This window comes from Notothenia rossii, assembly GCF_949606895.1.
Source record: "Notothenia rossii genome assembly, chromosome: 9".
NCBI classification, from domain to species: Eukaryota; Metazoa; Chordata; class Actinopteri; order Perciformes; family Nototheniidae; genus Notothenia; species Notothenia rossii.
This window is the reverse complement of record NC_136907.1, coordinates 2,947,560-2,964,278: the sequence shown is the minus strand read 5'-3', so window position 1 is coordinate 2,964,278 and position 16,719 is coordinate 2,947,560. Positions and strand designations below refer to the sequence as shown.

The 16,719-nt window shown below is 40.6% G+C and overlaps 1 protein-coding gene and 1 long non-coding RNA gene across 9 annotated transcripts in view; one reads left to right on the top strand and one right to left on the bottom strand.

Annotated features, from left to right (window-relative positions):
• Positions 1-14,964, top strand: part of LOC307019392 (NACHT, LRR and PYD domains-containing protein 12-like) — a 41,080-nt gene extending 26,116 nt beyond the window's left edge. For 3 of the 8 annotated variants that reach the window (XM_079650249.1, XM_079650250.1, XM_079650248.1), the window contains 8 exons: positions 1,501-1,671; positions 4,973-5,143; positions 7,431-7,601; positions 9,069-9,239; positions 9,641-9,811; positions 10,228-10,271; positions 10,439-10,466; positions 12,810-14,964. In XM_079650249.1, the coding sequence (XP_079506375.1) occupies positions 1,501-1,671; positions 4,973-5,143; positions 7,431-7,601; positions 9,069-9,239; positions 9,641-9,811; positions 10,228-10,271; positions 10,439-10,452 (913 nt within the window). In that variant the 3' untranslated portion in view covers positions 10,453-10,466; positions 12,810-14,964. The remainder of the gene's footprint in view (positions 1-1,500; positions 1,672-4,972; positions 5,144-7,430; positions 7,602-9,068; positions 9,240-9,640; positions 9,812-10,227; positions 10,272-10,438; positions 10,467-12,809) is intronic. The other 5 variants (XM_079650251.1, XM_079650254.1, XM_079650252.1 and 2 more) reach the window with 5 other exon arrangements.
• Positions 5,056-7,420, bottom strand: LOC307019395. Its single transcript, XR_013802642.1, has 3 exons — positions 6,186-7,420; positions 5,316-5,359; positions 5,056-5,193 (listed from the first exon to the last, which is right to left on the bottom strand). It is a non-coding gene; the product is annotated as an uncharacterized lncRNA (long non-coding RNA).
• Positions 14,965-16,719: the final 1,755 nt, after the last annotated feature.

The following is a 16,719-nucleotide window of genomic DNA, read 5'->3' as shown; positions in this document are numbered from 1 at the left end:
GTCCGACATTCTTATGTATGGCAGTACTTCAACGAAGATGTAACCAACTCCACAGTGAAGTGTCAGTTGTGTACAGCTGTACTGAAGTACAATACAAATACATCTGCTATACGCAACCATCTGAAGATGAGGCACCCGCTGCCGACAGCTAGCACTAGCAGTAATGCTAGCACCAGTGAGCAACGGACCGGCATCAGCACTGAACAGAGGCAAACGAACAGCAAGAAAACATGGGTCAACAGTGATGCGGATGACGAGCTACGGGATTAATGCTAGCGGACACCGCATATCCCCACAATGGATAATCCACTGGAGTGGTGGGCAGAAAACGTGCACCGCTTCCCCCGTTTTCGAGGAGCTACCTGGCTATTCCAGCCACAAGCACCCCGAGTGAGAGGGTTTTTTCCCTGGCAGGCAACACTGAAAGCGGTCAAGCCTCCTTCCCTCACATGTCGATGCGTTGGTGTTCAAACCAAACCAAAAATATGGAAAGGTGGACGTTATCGTGGAGGACAGCGAATAAAGGGTTGCGCATTGGATTTACGTGGCATTTATGTAAACAAGAGTTTTTTGCTGTCGATTTTGGTGAGTCCAGTTACTGTTTGTTATTTACTCAGCCATGTAACACAAATTAAAATGCAGTGTTTAATGTTACTGTATGAGTTCCAATATAAAATACAGTTGTACACCTCTCTTTGTGTGTCTTTATTATGACGTAACGACTAGTCGACTACTATTTTGAAAAATGTGTCGACTAGTAAATATTGGTAGTTGTGAAACCCCTAACACACACACACACACACACACACACACACACACACACACACACACACACACACACACACACACACACACACACACACACACACACACACACACACACACACACACACACACACACACACACACACACACACACACACACACACACACACACACACACACACACACACACACACACACACACACACACACACACACACACACACACACACACACACACACATTCATTAAGCCAAAAAACTCCATCCGGTCACAGAGATCTGCTATTTTAAATGAAAGTCAACTCATATGGACCTTAAATAAAGTCTACATTAAGAACGAGAAAAGTTTTAACATATAATTTTTTGTAAACATGTGAGAAATGTGCGAGGGTGATGACGTCAGAGCATCGTCCTCTGGGCTGAGCCCTGGTAATGTCACACGTGTTTTTTTTTTGGTTATCTTTCTTAAGATATTTAAAATGGCACGGTCGTAAACATTTAATTAATCCATTTGATAATATGTAATCAACTTAGGCACCCCTCCCATAAAAACAATAATCATTACAATACAAATATTCATAACTCATATTCCAATACCTGAATCATTTTGAATATTCGATGAATCATTCCCATCCCTAATTCAAACCCTGTTGAACTCTGATCAGATTATTAAACCTGGAGTTATTTCTAACAGGAACTTTGTTTTCTAAACTTACATCATGTTTTCTTTATTCAGACTGGAGAACTGCAGTTTGTCAGAGATCAGCTGTTCTGCTCTGGCCTCAGCTCTGAAGTCCAACATCCATCTGAGAGATCTGGACCTGAGTCACAACAATCTGCAGGATTCAGGAGTGGAGCTGCTGAGAGATCTTCTGGAGAGTCCAGACTGCAGACTGGAGACCCTCAGGTCAGTAAGGGGTCTCTGCTGGTTCAGCAGTATTGTATGAAACACAGGGAGGTGTTTCTCTCACTGGGGAAACAGATCAGTGATGTTACCCACTGACTGCAGGCTCTCTCATTCTTCCATCAACTAGAGAAGGCCAGCTGGAAATGCAAAGCCACACTTTAGTAATCTACTCTCTAACAGACAGATGGGTTTACAGAGAGTGGGAAAGGTAGTCTGTTTTTTATTTTAATGTTTTGTATGTGATGTTTTTAGTTTGTAGACTAATGGCTGGTATCATCACATCTGGATGTCATCATGCTACCATGAGCAGCTGGTTAGCTTGACTTAGCAAACAGATGGGGGGAAACAGCTGGCCTGGCTTCGTCTGGTTTTTGTTCTTTATCCTTTAATATTCACACAATTGTTAATTTGAGCAATGCAAACTTTAATAAATATGAAAATTAGGATCACAAGAGAAACAGACAAGCTAACTCTCCTCCAACATATGTCTTTCTATCCATTATGAATAATCACGCAAACATAACATCTAGTCAAATGATGTTCTCCTCAAATGCATGGGTCTATCCCCCAGAGATATATTTATATATATATTTATATATATATTTATATATATATATATATATATATATTTATATATATATATATATATATATATTTATATATATATATATATATATATATAGATATATATTTATATATATATATAGATATATATTTATATATATATATATATATATATATTTATATTTATATATATATTTTTATATATATATATATTGCTTGCATAAAATCCCGGGGTTTTTTTGCTTTGTATGCCGGGGGCGGGACATTCATGTGATTGGTTGTTGGTCGCGGTGCTCGAATAAAATCCCCAAGCTTCAGACACGCCCAGCTCCAAGCTTTTTTTGAAGCTATAGTGTGGACGGGCCGTAAGACTCCTGGACCAGCCAATCATCCTCGGCCGCAGCAGCGAGAGCGTCCGCTCTCCACTGTCTGTGGGCCAGAGGGAGATGGACACAATGAGTGCACGACACCTGGGGAGTGAGAGCCGCGTTTGCATGCTCTAATCCCCGGCAGGACTCACACCGTGAGCTCCGGTCGTAACTCATAGGTCGGGTTGACACCGGGCCCACGCCCCGTTTCCCCCGTCCGGAGGAGAGGGAGGATGGGCCCAGGGGAACCAGGAATGTTTGCTTTTTAGTAAACAGCTCTGAAAAGAGCTTTGTGCCTGAGAGTGCTTCTGCAACGGAGTGCTGAAGAAAAGTGGGAGTGGATTGTAGGGCCTACTTCCTATTTATACGGAACTGTGCCCGAAGGTGGGGCCCATGTCATAGGTGGGCGTGGATTAAGTCTTTCAGTGCTGCACACGTGCAGTGGGGATTACCCAATAGCGATAGCCTTAGAGGGCTAAGCCTTATACGATATAGAACACACACCGCAGCAGAGACACGTTCACTAAGACGAAAATCTCTATCCGGTCACAGAGATCTGCTATTTTAAATGAAAGTCAACTCATATGGACCTTAAATAAAGTCTATATTAAGAACGAGAAAAGTTTTAACATATAATTTTTTGTAAGCATGTGAGAAATGTGCGAGGGTGATGACGTCAGAGCATCGTCCTCTGGGCTGAGCCCTGGTAACGTTACACGTGGGGATGTAACGATACCAAAAACTCACGGTACGATAATATCGCGATAACAAGTCCACGGTACGGTATTTATCGCGATATTGAATAATAAAGGGAAGGGGAAAAAAATCAGAATTTTTTTTTTCTTCAATAAAACATTTTTTTACTCGGAAAATGTTTTTTTATCAAATAATAAATCAGATTTTTACAGCATTTTTGTAGGATAGCAGTATTTTAAAGTGTCAAAAACAAAGTGACAGTAACAGACTGGAACAAGAAAACCAGTGTTTTTGTACCTACTAGTAGGCCTACTACCAAACAAAGTAAGCATTTTCTTTGTGCTACTGCATCTCACAAATAAACAAGGACATTTAATAATCAGACCCTGCAATAAAATAAATCAAGTTTCACTTTAGTTTTTCAAGTAACTCAACTCAAACTCACTAGTCACTCACTCAGCATCATCAGACAGGTTTTTAGGAATATGAGAATGTCCACATTTCCAGGTATTTATAAGCTGGGATGTTTGGGCATTTACAATATCCCCTGCTCTGGAAACAACTCTCTCGCTTGGTACTGATGTTGCTGGGACACCAGTGGTCGCGTTCACCGAATATTTTATTTAACAATGACGGAAAAATCTGAACGCAGTCTGTCATTTTGACAGATTAGAACAAACTCGGAACAGCACCAACGTTTCCCCGCAGCCAGGCTCTGGTGTTATGCCGTGTTATGCATGCCCTCCAAAAGGAAATGATATAGTTTCCAAACCGTACTTTGCCGTACAGATCAATACATGTCTGGGAGGTCTTGCTTTACGCTGTGCGCGTCCCGCGAGGTGCATGCACACACGGCATAACACCGCCCCCCCCCCCGTTGACAGTTCACGAGCATGCTCTATCGTGAACTTTTCAGACCCGACGGGTAATAAGGGATTATGACGGATATTTTACGATCCTGTCTGTCGAAATGACGGACAGCGAAAAAGTCTAACGCCAGGCTTATTGACAGGGCGAGATATAAATATATGGTTGATACTTGTCAATGTCTCTAGGTGTGTAAATGTAGCCCTGTAAATACGATGTCCTTTTGTGTTATCTGTTGTTTTATTTTCATGTTGTAACCTACTTGCTGCCATGTTAGAGAGGTCTCTCTTGAAAAAGAGATCGATGATCTCAATGGGACCACCTGGTTAAATAAAGGTTTAAAAAAAAAAAATTGTTTAAAAAAAAAAAAGTGTTTAATAAAAAAACTTTTTTTTAAAATAATTTTTTTTTGAAAATCGCGGTAGATTTTGTCAGTCTCACGACGGTATTGGGAAGTTTATTTACCGCGATACCGCGATATTCGGTATATCGTTACATCCCTAGTTACACGTGTTTTTTTGTTGTGATATTTTTCTTAAGATATTTAAAATGACACGGTCGTAAACATTTAATTAATCCATTTGATAATATGTAATCAACTTAGGCACCCCTCCCATAAAAACAATAATCATTACAATACAAATATTCATAACTCATATTCCAATACCTGAATCATTTTGAATATTCGATGAATCATTCCCATCCCTAATTCAAACCTTGTTTAACTCTGAACAGATTATTAAACCTGGAGTTATTTCTAACAGGAACTTTGTTTTCTAAACTTACATCATGTTTTCTTTATTCAGACTGAGGGGCTGCAGGTTGTCAGAGATCAGCTGTTCTGCTCTGATCTCAGCTCTGAAGTCCAACATCCATCTGAGAGATCTGGACCTGAGTCACAACGCTCTGCAGGATTCAGGAGTGGAGCATCTGAGTTCTGGACTGAAGAGTCCAAACTGCAGACTGGAGGCTCTCAGGTCAGTTCACTGACTGCAGTTCATACAGATCTGTTTGTGTTTATGATTTACTGAAAGAACAAATAGAATATTATTGTTATTTTGTCCACTTTGCTAATGACTGAATATTGATCAGAGTAACAGAGAGAAGGTGAATGTTTGAGGGAGAGAGTTTGAGCTTCCACAGACTCACCCTGTGCTCCAGGAGTCAGTGGAGATGCTGTCAGTACTGATGAGCTGTGAGGGAGATGAAGGAGTTGATAAACATCTGATCAAAGTTAGAGTTCCAGATTATCAGTGGATTGTTTCTCAATCATCTCTGACATTAACTAGGGATGGGAATTTGAAAGTAAATGTATGTTCGAATATTCGACCCCCAAAAAACGGTTAACCGAATATTCGAAATGTACAAATCCTCTAATATATATATATATATGTTTTTAAATGTTAAAAAAAAATGTTTTTTCATAATAAATACATTTTTGTTTGTGGTGTTGGACTCTCCGTTAGAGTGTAACGTTCAGGGGTTAAATTGGTGTTTGATATGTGGGGGGGCTCTCTGTGGAGGTGCGAGGGTTTATATTAAATTATTAATATATAAACAAAAGGTTTACAAATATCCAACCTTCAAATGACTATTTTAAATCAACATTGCTCTGCACACAGGGCTCGACAGTAACGGTTGCCAGGTTGCCATTGGCAACCATTCAGAAAGCCACACTTGCTAAAGATCATTTGTGTGGAGATCTCAGTTCAATTGTAGAGCTGCACGAGTATAGACAGAAGTATGTGAGTAAATCTCACTGCAAACTATTTCATCATCACCAGATTCAGTGAACTCAGCTTTATACACACACACACACTAGGGGTTTCACAACTACCAATATTTACTAGTCGACACGTTTTTCAAAATAGCTGTCGACTAGTCGTTACGTCATAATAAAGACACACAAAGAGAGGTGTACAACTGTATTTTATATTGGAACTCATAAAGTAACATTAAACACTGCATTTTAATTTATGTTACATGGCTGAGTAAATAACAAACAGTAACTGGACTCACCAAAATCGACAGCAAAAAACTCTTGTTTACATAAATGCCACGTAAATCCAGTGCGCAACACTTTATTCGCTGTCCTCTACGATAACGTCCACCTTTCCATATTTTTGGTTTGGTTTGAACACCAACGCATTGACATGTGAGGGAAGGAGGCTTGACCGCTTTCGGGTGACAGTGTTGCCTGCCAGGGAAAAAACCCTCTCACTCGGGGTGCTTGTGGCTGGAATAGCCAGGTAGCTCCTCGAAAGCGGGGGAAGCGGTGCACGTTTTCTGCCCACCACTCCAGTGGATTATCCATTGTGGGGATATGCGGTGTCCGCTAGCATTAATCCCGTAGCTCGTCATCCGCATCACTGTTGACCCGTGTTTTCTTGCTGTTCGTTTGCCTTTGTTCAGTGCTGACGCCGGTCCGTTGCTCACTGGTGCTAGCATTACTGCTAGTGCTAGCTGTCGGCAGCGGGTGTTTCATCTTCAGATGGTTGCGTAAAGCAGATGTATTTGTATTGTACTTCAGTACAGCTGTACACAACTAACACTTCACTGTGGAGTTGGTTACATATTCGTTGAAGTTCTGCCATACATAAGAATGTCGGACGTGTTTTGGAGCATTTTGCAGCACCTCGTTTACCTCCATTTTTTTCACGACTAGTTGACTAGGGCCTACAGCGCCGACTAGTGGTAAAGGTAATCGACTAGTCGATTAGTTGGTGAAACCCCTAACACACACACACACCGCAGCAGAGACACGTTCACTAAGACAAAAAACTCCATCCGGTCACAGAGATCTGCTATTTTAAATGAAAGTCAACTCATATGGACCTTAAATAAAGTCTATATTAAGAACGAGAAAAGTTTTAACATATATATAGTGTTTTGTAAACATGTGAGAAATGTGCGAGGGTGATGACGTCAGAGCATCGTCCTCTGGGCTGAGCCCTGGTAACGTTACACGTGCTTTTTTGTTGTTGATATTTTTCTTAAGATATTTAAAATGGCACGGTCGTAAACATTTAATTAATCCATTTGATAATATGTAATCAACTTAGGCACCCCTCCCATAAAAACAATAATCATTACAATACAAATATTCATAACTCATATTCCAATACCTGAATCATTTTGAATATTCGATGAATCATTCCCATCCCTAATTCAAACCCTGTTTAGCTCTGATCAGATTATTAAACCTGGAGTTATTTCTAACAGGAACTTTGTTTTCTAAACTTACATCATGTTTTCTTTATTCAGATTGAGTGGCTGCAGTTTGTCAGAGATCAGCTGTTCTGCTCTGATCTCAGCTCTGAAGTCCAACATCCATCTGAGAGATCTGGACCTGAGTCTCAACACTCTGCAGGATTCAGGAGTGGAGCATCTGAGTTCTGGACTAAAGAGTCCAAACTGCAGACTGGAGGCTCTCAGGTCAGTTCACTGACTGCAGTTCATACAGATCTGTTTGTGTTTAGGATTTACTGAAAGAACAAATAGAATATTATTGTTATTTTGTCCACTTTGCTAATGAGTGAATATTGATCAGAGTAACAGAGAGAAGGTGAATGTGTGAGGGAGAGAGTTTGAGCTTCCACAGACTCACCCTGTGCTCCAGGAGTCAGTGGAGATGCTGTCAGTACTGATGAGCTGTGAGGGAGATGAAGGAGTTGATAAACATCTGATCAAAGTTAAAGTTCCAGATTATCAGTGGATTGTTTCTCAATCATCTCTGACATTAACTAGGGATGGGAATTTGAAAGTAAATGTATGTTCGAATATTCGACCCCCAAAAAACGGTTAACCGAATATTCGAAATGTACAAATCCTATAATATAAATATATGTTTTTAAATGTTCAAAAAAAAAAAATGTAATAATAAATACATTTTTGTTTGTCGTGTAGGACTCTCCGTTAGAGTTTAATGTTCAGGGGTGAAGTTGGTGTTTGATATGTGGGGGGGCTCTCTGTGGAGGTGCGAGGGTTTATACTAAATTATTAATATATAAACAAAAGGTTTACAAATATCCAACCTTCAAATGACTATTTGAAATCAACATTGCTCTGCACACTTGCTAAAGATCATTTGTGTGGAGATCTCAGTTCATTTGTAGAGCTGCACGAGTATAGCCAGAAGTACGAGAGTAAAGCTCACTGCAAACTATTTCATCATCACCAGATTCAGTGAACTCAGCTTTATACACACACACACACACACACACACACACACACACACACACACACACACACACACACACACACACACACACACACACACACACACACACACACACACACACACACACACACACACACACACACACACACACACACACACACACACACACACACACACACACACACACACACACACACACACACACACACACACACACACCGCAGCAGAGACACGTTCACTAAACGGAAAAACTCTATCCGGTCACAGAGATCTGCTATTTTAAATGAAAGTCAACTCATATGGACCTTAAATAAAGTCTATATTAAGAACGAGAAAAGTTTTAACATATATATAGTTTTTTGTAAACATGTGCGAGGGTGATGACGTCAGAGCATCGTCCTCTGGGCTGAGCCCTGGTAACGTTACACGTGTTTTTTTGTTGATGTTTTTCTTAAGATATTTAAAATGGCACGGTCGTAAACATTTAATTAATCCATTTGATAATATGTAATCAACTTAGGCACCCCTCCCATAAAAACAATAATCATTACAATACAAATATTCATAACTCATATTCCAATACCTGAATCATTTTGAATATTCGATGAATCATTCCCATCCCTAATTCAAACCCTGTTGAACTCTGATCAGATTATTAAACCTGGAGTTATTTCTAACAGGAACTTTGTTTTCTAAACTTACATCATGTTTTCTTTATTCAGACTGTGGGGCTGCAGTTTGTCAGAGATCAGCTGTTCTGCTCTGATCTCAGCTCTGAAGTCCAACATCCATCTGAGAGATCTGGACCTGAGTCAGAACCCTCTGCAGGATTCAGGAGTGGAGCGTCTGAGTTCTGGACTGAAGAGTCCAAACTGCAGACTGGAGGCTCTCAGGTCAGTTCACTGACTGCAGTTCATACAGATCTGTTTGTGTTTATGATTTACTGAAAGAACAAATAGAATATTATTGTTATTTCATCCACTTTGCTAATGACTGAATATTGATCAGAGTAACAGAGAGAAGGTGAATGTGTGATGGAGAGAGTTTGAGCTTCCACAGACTCACCCTGTGCTCCAGGAGTCAGTGGAGATGATGTCAGTACTGATGAGCTGTGAGGGAGATGAAGGAGTTGATAAACATCTGATCAAAGTTAGAGTTCCAGATTATCAATGGATTGTTTCAACATCATCTCTGACATTCAAACCTTCTTTAACTCTGAACAGATTATTAAACCTGGAGTTATTTCTAACAGGAACTTTGTTTTCTAAACTTACATCATGTTTTCTTTATTCAGACTGAGGAGCTGCAGTTTGTCAGAGATCAGCTGTTCCGCTCTGGCCTCAGCTCTGAAGTCCAACATCCATCTGAGAGATCTGGACCTGAGTGAGAACGCTCTGCAGGATTCAGGAGTGGAGCTGCTGAGAGATCTTCTGGAGAGTCCAGACTGCAGACTGGAGACCCTCAGGTCAGTAAGGGGTCTCTGCTGGTTCAGCAGTATTGTATGAAACACAGGGAGGTGTTTCTCTCACTGGGGAAACAGATCAGTGATGTTACCCACTGACTGCAGGCTCTCTCATTCTTCCATCAACTAGAGAAGGCCAGCTGGAAATGCAAAGCCACACTTTAGTAATCTACTCTCTAACAGACAGATGGGTTTACAGAGAGTGGGAAAGGTAGTCTGTTCTTTATGGGATGTTTTTAGTTTCTAATGACTGGTTACTTCCTGTCATGCAGCTGAGAGCTGTGGCAGGCAGTCGTAGTGTTTGCAGAGAAGATATGATGGGATGTAAAGCCTGAGATCAGGACTCTGAAGCTGACTCAAAGAACTAACACTTATTTTAAACTGGATCTCAAACTGTTGGATTGTGTTCATCTCTACAGGATCAGAGATGATGAGACGATCAGAGCCACGATCCAGAAGACCTGTGAGTACTGAATATCCTCCATTCATCAATATATGAAACTCTTTGATGGAGCACGACCTCAGAGGAAAACAACACTCTTGTTTCTCTCTCTTCATCATCTTGTCTGTTTCTCTTCATGTTTTATCATCATCATCATCATCATCCTCTCTCTCTCCTTCTCCTCTCAGGTGACAGGAAGTGAAGACACACAGGAAGGTGAGAGGCCGTACCAAGTGAAGTCTATTTATTGAGGTTTCACTACAGAATTAATTGTAGTTACTGGTCAGTGTTTTCTGGGATTCAAGAGAAATCTGCAAACTCAGGTTTTATTTGTTCACAGTTGATTTATCACGGGGCGAGTTTGAGACGTACAGAGGAGCGTGGAGGCATTTTGGAAAATATGAAAGATGGCTGCAGACTTCCTGTTGGCTGTCCTCAACATAAAAGGAACAAAAACAATCAATTATACTTAAAGCTTTTCTTAAGAACAAAGATGTGTCACCATAACCTGAACATACATTTTTTGAAATGAAGAAATGTATGTAATTATATATCAGTTAATCTGCTGTGATCAATGTCTCACGCTCTGCTGTGATTGGCTGGTACTGCTGTCACACGTTAACTCGTTAATAATCCTTTGGACATTAACAACGGACTCAGAGGTTCCCAGATATCTGAATACTTAGCTTTGGTCTCTGGATGTTCTGTTATTGTAGTTTGTGTTCGTTGAGCTGGAGTTGAGCTTCACTAACTCTGTTTCATAACTCCAGGCTCCAGTGTTCTTCTCACCTGAACACACACCTGGGTCTTCATACAGCTGATCCTCTAACACGACCAAACACCGCTTCAATAATATCTTTATATAACCATCCTTCTTTCATTTCATGCCATGTTTGCACACGTCTGCACAGCCCTCCACTTTAAAGCAGGGCCGTTTCTTCCTATGGGCGGACTATGCGGATGCCCACCAGGGGGCCCCCAAGCTGAAAGTTCAGGTTCAGCCTCAATATATTTGGGGAGAATTCAAATGAGCCGTCTGTATTTGTAGACAGCCGAGCCCCCTCCTGTGTTCGGTGAAGCATTATATGCTTAAGAATCAAATGTAGGATATAAACACAACTAAACTGCAACAATAGCAAAGCTGAGGCTTGTGTTTGTGGGGATCAATAACGTCCAAATCATCGCTGGGCTGTCAGCCAATCAGTGACGTCTGAGGTAGATGAGACATGTAAATTATACATTGTTGAGAAAATGCTGCATCTCTTGCATTATTGACGTAGAGGAGCATTATTGTTTGGCTTTTTAACATAATTTTTTGGTAAGTTTCAATTGCTTGGTTTTCGGGAAATTAGCCTGTTTTCCTCTTAAAGTGTAACAGATTGATGCGTCTCCACAGATCATCTTAAAGGCTTCGGGATCCCCCCATTGTAAAACTGTCAAAACTAGGGCCCCCAAACAGCATCTTGCATGGGGGCCCCCAAACAGCATCTTGCATAGGGCCCCCAAACAGCATCTTGCATAGGGCCCCCAAACAGCATCTTGCATGGGGCCCCCAAACAGCATCTTGCATAGGGCCCCCAAACAGCATCTTGCATGGGGGCCCCCAAACAGCATCTTGCATAGGGCCCCCAAACAGCATCTTGCATAGAGCCCCCAAACAGCATCTTGCATGGGCCCCCAAACAGCATCTTGCATAGGGCCCCCAAACAGCATCTTGCATAGGGCCCCCAAACAGCATCTTGCATAAGGCCCCCAAACAGCATCTTGCATAGGGCCCCCAAACAGCATCTTGCATAGGGCCCCCAAACAGCATCTTGCATAGGGCCCCCAAACAGCATCTTGCATGGGGCCCCCAAACAGCATCTTGCATGGGGCCCCCAAACAGCATCTTGCATAGGGCCCCCAAACAGCTAGAAACGGCCCTGCTTTAAAATACAACTCTCTGTAGTTTTACATATATTGTCATATTTTCATTCTGATAAGTGTTGTAGCCTTTAAGGTTGTTTGTGTATTTACATTTGGTGTAGATACTTGTCTAATTATTTTTTTAATGGTAAAAAGTTTCTTAAAAATACTTATTTTTGTTATCTTTATATTTTTGACCTATTGCAACTTGTTTTCTTATGTTGTTTATGTTCGCACCTCCAGACACTAAATCTACTTCCTTGTGTGTGTAAACGTACCTGGAAATAAAGGTGGTTCTGATGAAGGACTGCATTCAGAAGAACCTCTGCTATACAGTAAACTAACCTAGGATGGGGTCATCTGAACGTATTCATGTTTATGTTAGGCTAACAGGTTCAATCAGCAGGGATTCTGAACCAGAGGCCTTTAAATACTCAGGTAGAGTACAAGTACATCAAAATGGTACTTTAGTACAGTACATGAGTATATATACTTAGTTACTTCACACCCCTGTCTGTATATACAGTACAGAGAGGTGAGAGCAGATCAGATAGTTTTGATCCAGTGAGAACAAATACTCTACTCTATCAGTTGAAGAAGCCCGTCTACAATCTACTGTTTTATAACCAAAGTATTTCCCTGTTTCTCTTCCAGGTCCCGGAGGGTTACCTGTTGACCCGTGTCCATCTCAAAATGGTCCACAGGCATCCCATAATCCTGCGTTTGGGGGGGGAGACGTTCTCCCTGTAATCAAAGCACTGGTTCTCTTGGAGACGCTCTCAAAGTCTTTGAGGACAAAGCCAGAAAAAGCCAAGGAGAAGAAATGATTTGAGCTCTTCTTTGTGTTCATCACCCCAGGTTCATTTAAAGGTCTCCTATCATGCAAAAGTCACTTTGTGATGTCTGTTATACATAAACATGTGTCCCCGGTGTCAGGAGACTCACAAAGAGTCAGAAAATAAAACCCTTCTCTTTTCCTCCGTACCCAAATCTCTAAAAACGGGGGAACAACGGAGCTGATCCCGATTTGCGTCCGATATGACGTAATATCTGAAATGTGGGCGGGCTTTACACCCACGGTCCTATCAGAAAGTTGCTGTCAGAAACAATGCGGAACGTATTTTGGCCGTAATATGGTCGGTGTTTACATTAGCATGGCTAACACTCAGAGCTAACCTGTACTGGAGAGCATGTGTGTGAAGAAGCAGGAAGTAAAAAGGAACTCACCTTGTGGTATAACCGGAAAGAGAGAAAGCCTTTGAGCTCCATACTGTTTCAGAGATAATCCTTGGTGTGGTTTGGAACATGATGTCGTTTAGTCACCGCAGCATTTAGCTTTATCTCCAGAGAATTCTGAGCAGGCAAAATCTTCCCCTCCTTTTTTTTATAAAGCTAAGGACCCAGAATCAGTGTTTCTCTAACAACTGGAACAGAGGGATATGAGGGATTCTAAAATGTATGATCTGTTTGGTATTTTGAGCAAAAACCTTCACAGACATTAGGGCTGGAATCCCCAGGCTCCCCACGATACGATACTATCGCAATACTTAAAGTGGACCTATCATGCTATATTTGAATAATATAGTGTAGGACCATACCTATATAAGGCATATTTAAACTTTTTATTTTTCAAAATACCAAACAGATCATGCATTTTAGCCATTCCTCATTTCTCTCAATTTAACACTGTCTTTGTATCATGGGCTGATTCTGTGAGAACAGCACCATCTACAGGCCTGGCATATGTACTACAGCGCCTCCAGCGCTTTCCAACGGCAATGTCCGTGGCTGTCTCCTCCTGATTGGTGGAGTTGGCCCAATAGCCGTAGCGCCACTTCTGTGACGTCACAGAAGTGTTCAAATCTGGATCAGTCTGTATCAGATCCGTTGCAGCCCCTTTTTAAGAGATTTGGGTATGGAGGAAAATAGAGAGGGTTGTGTTTTCTGACACTTGGTGAGTTCCCTGGAACACCGGGGACACATGTTCATGTAGAAAAGACGTACACAAGTGCATTTTGCATGATAGGTCCCCTTTAAGCCACGATACGATAGTATTGTGATTCTACGATATGCTAAGTATTGCGATACGATATATTGCGATATTGCAAATCACATGGTCATATCCATGTCCGTCTTCCCTTCCTGGTTAAAACATGTATTTGCAATATGAATAGTTTATGTAAATAACTAAATGTGTGTTATTAGAATTTGAAAAGGAGATGGCATTGTTTTTGTTAATTTCATTGCAATTGTATTCATGTCTTAACGTAACTTCCTCTTTTATATACGACCATCTTATGGATATGCTACAGTTTATATAATAAAAAGTGTATATAATAAAATATCGATACTTGGCATCCGTGTATTGCCAATATCGCCAATTAAATTATTGCGATACTATGCTGTATCGATTATTTCCCCCACCCCTAATAGACATATTTTTTATATATCTGAGACCCATAATATTTGCCTAAAAATAGCATAATAGGAGACTTTTAATATCCAATCAAATGTTTCCGTTGATTTGTAACTCTTCTAAAGGAGCTCTGCCTGGTGTCATTGAAACTGTGCTAAAGCTTTGTGTGCATGTCGTCTTTATGACATGTGATCAGATATGGTTGCAACCTATACGATGTGTTTTCTTCAGAACTGCTACATGATGTGGATTTTGTAAATTGTGGCATTTAAAAAAAAAGTATCTTTAATATTTGTTATGCTTCTTAGTTAACGTTAACCTGTCTTTGGCTCCTTTCTGCTGGAACAAATGTAAATGTACCCTCTGTGGGACTAATAAAGGTTTTCTGATTCTAATTCTGTGATGTCTTTAAAATGAAATGCATGAGCAGCTGAGCAGAGAGTGGGTTCAGTTTATTGACGGGGGACGGGGGTCTGTGTCCATGTATAAAGAACCCATACAAATGTAATAAACAATGTAATAAAAATAATCTTTGTTATGGATATATATGGAGTTATGGATAAAACAATACAATTAAATTAATAATGTTGAACTAATAAAGTATGCGCAGTCATTGTTCGTCTCTCATCCATTTATTCAGGGACATGAACCAGCATGGCAGTGCAGCATAATCAACAATGAGACATATAGTGCTCCGTGCTTGCTTATGACATCACAATGGGACATATCATTAAACATGGAGTAAGGGTGCTATTACAAAGTAATACTTAACACTCCCACTCAACCTTAACTCTATTGGTTACATGAAAACAAAACAACAATATAATAAGGCTTCTCTTTTGCCTTAACAATGTGAATACACTCGTGCTCTTTTAAGTGCCAAACATGTCTGAGCAAACCTCTTCAGTTGTAGCTTTGTTGCTGGCTTGGTCATGACATCAGCAATCATTAACTCAGTAGGGCATTACTCCAAAGTTAACTTTCCGTTATTTACAGTTTCCCTAATGAAATGGTACTTAATATCAATGTGTTTGCTCCTTTGTCTGTTTACTGGGTTTTTGGCAAGGGCTATAGTACCTTGGTTGTCCTCGTACACCTTTGTTTGTGCATACTGGTATGTGTCTATACCTTTGAGTAGCTGATCTAAATAGATACATTCTTGTATAGCTGATGCTAAAGACATGTATTCTGCCTCACAGGTGGATAATGCCACTGTTGGTTGCTTCTTTGTTTTCCATGAGATCAGAGAGCTTCCTTTACTTAGACTGACACAATATCCTGATGTGCTACGCCTGTCTGTTGCATCTGATGCCCAGTCAGCATCACAGTACACTTTTAGACCTAGTGCCTCTCTGTCATTTCTCTTAAAGCATAACTCCTGTTCTGTTGTGCATTTTAGATATCTGAACACATGTTTTACTGTGTTCCAATGTTCCTCTGTTGGTTCGGCCAAGTGCTGAGATAGTTTACTGACCACAAAACCTATATCTGGTCTATTACATGTGGACAAGTCAATTAAACTTCCCACTGCCTCTCTTTATTTAGTTGGGTCTGTCCATTTTTCAGAATCATCTGTTTGTTCAAGTTTTGGCTCACAAGGTCCCCCTGGCCTTGCAATCCTGCATTTCAAACCTCTCTATAGGATTTTGCCTATATATTTCTTTTTGAGACATTTTAACTTCACCTTCTGTTTGGTAAAAATCAATTCCCAGGAAATGTTTCAACTTTCCCAGGTCCTTCATTTCAAACCTGTCAGAAAGCATAATCTTTACACCTTCCAGTACATTTGTGTTGCTTGCTGCTATGATCAGATCGTCAACCCATACAATCATGATGACCTTTTCATCATGTTTCTCTCTTGTATACACACAATGATCAGCTGGATTCTGTATGAAACCGTTCTCACTCAGACATGTGTGGAGCATAGCATTCCAGTTTCTACCTGATTGCTTAAGGCCATAGAGAGACTTTTGCAACTTACAAACTAGGTTTTCCGCGGTTATTGACTTTTCTTCATAGCCTTCTGGTTGCTCCATATAGATTTCACAATCAACGGGTGCATGCAAATAGGCTGTCTTAACGTCCATCTGGTGTAAAATGAGTCCCTCTTGTGCTGCTTTCTGCCTGAGTACTCTTACACTTGTCATA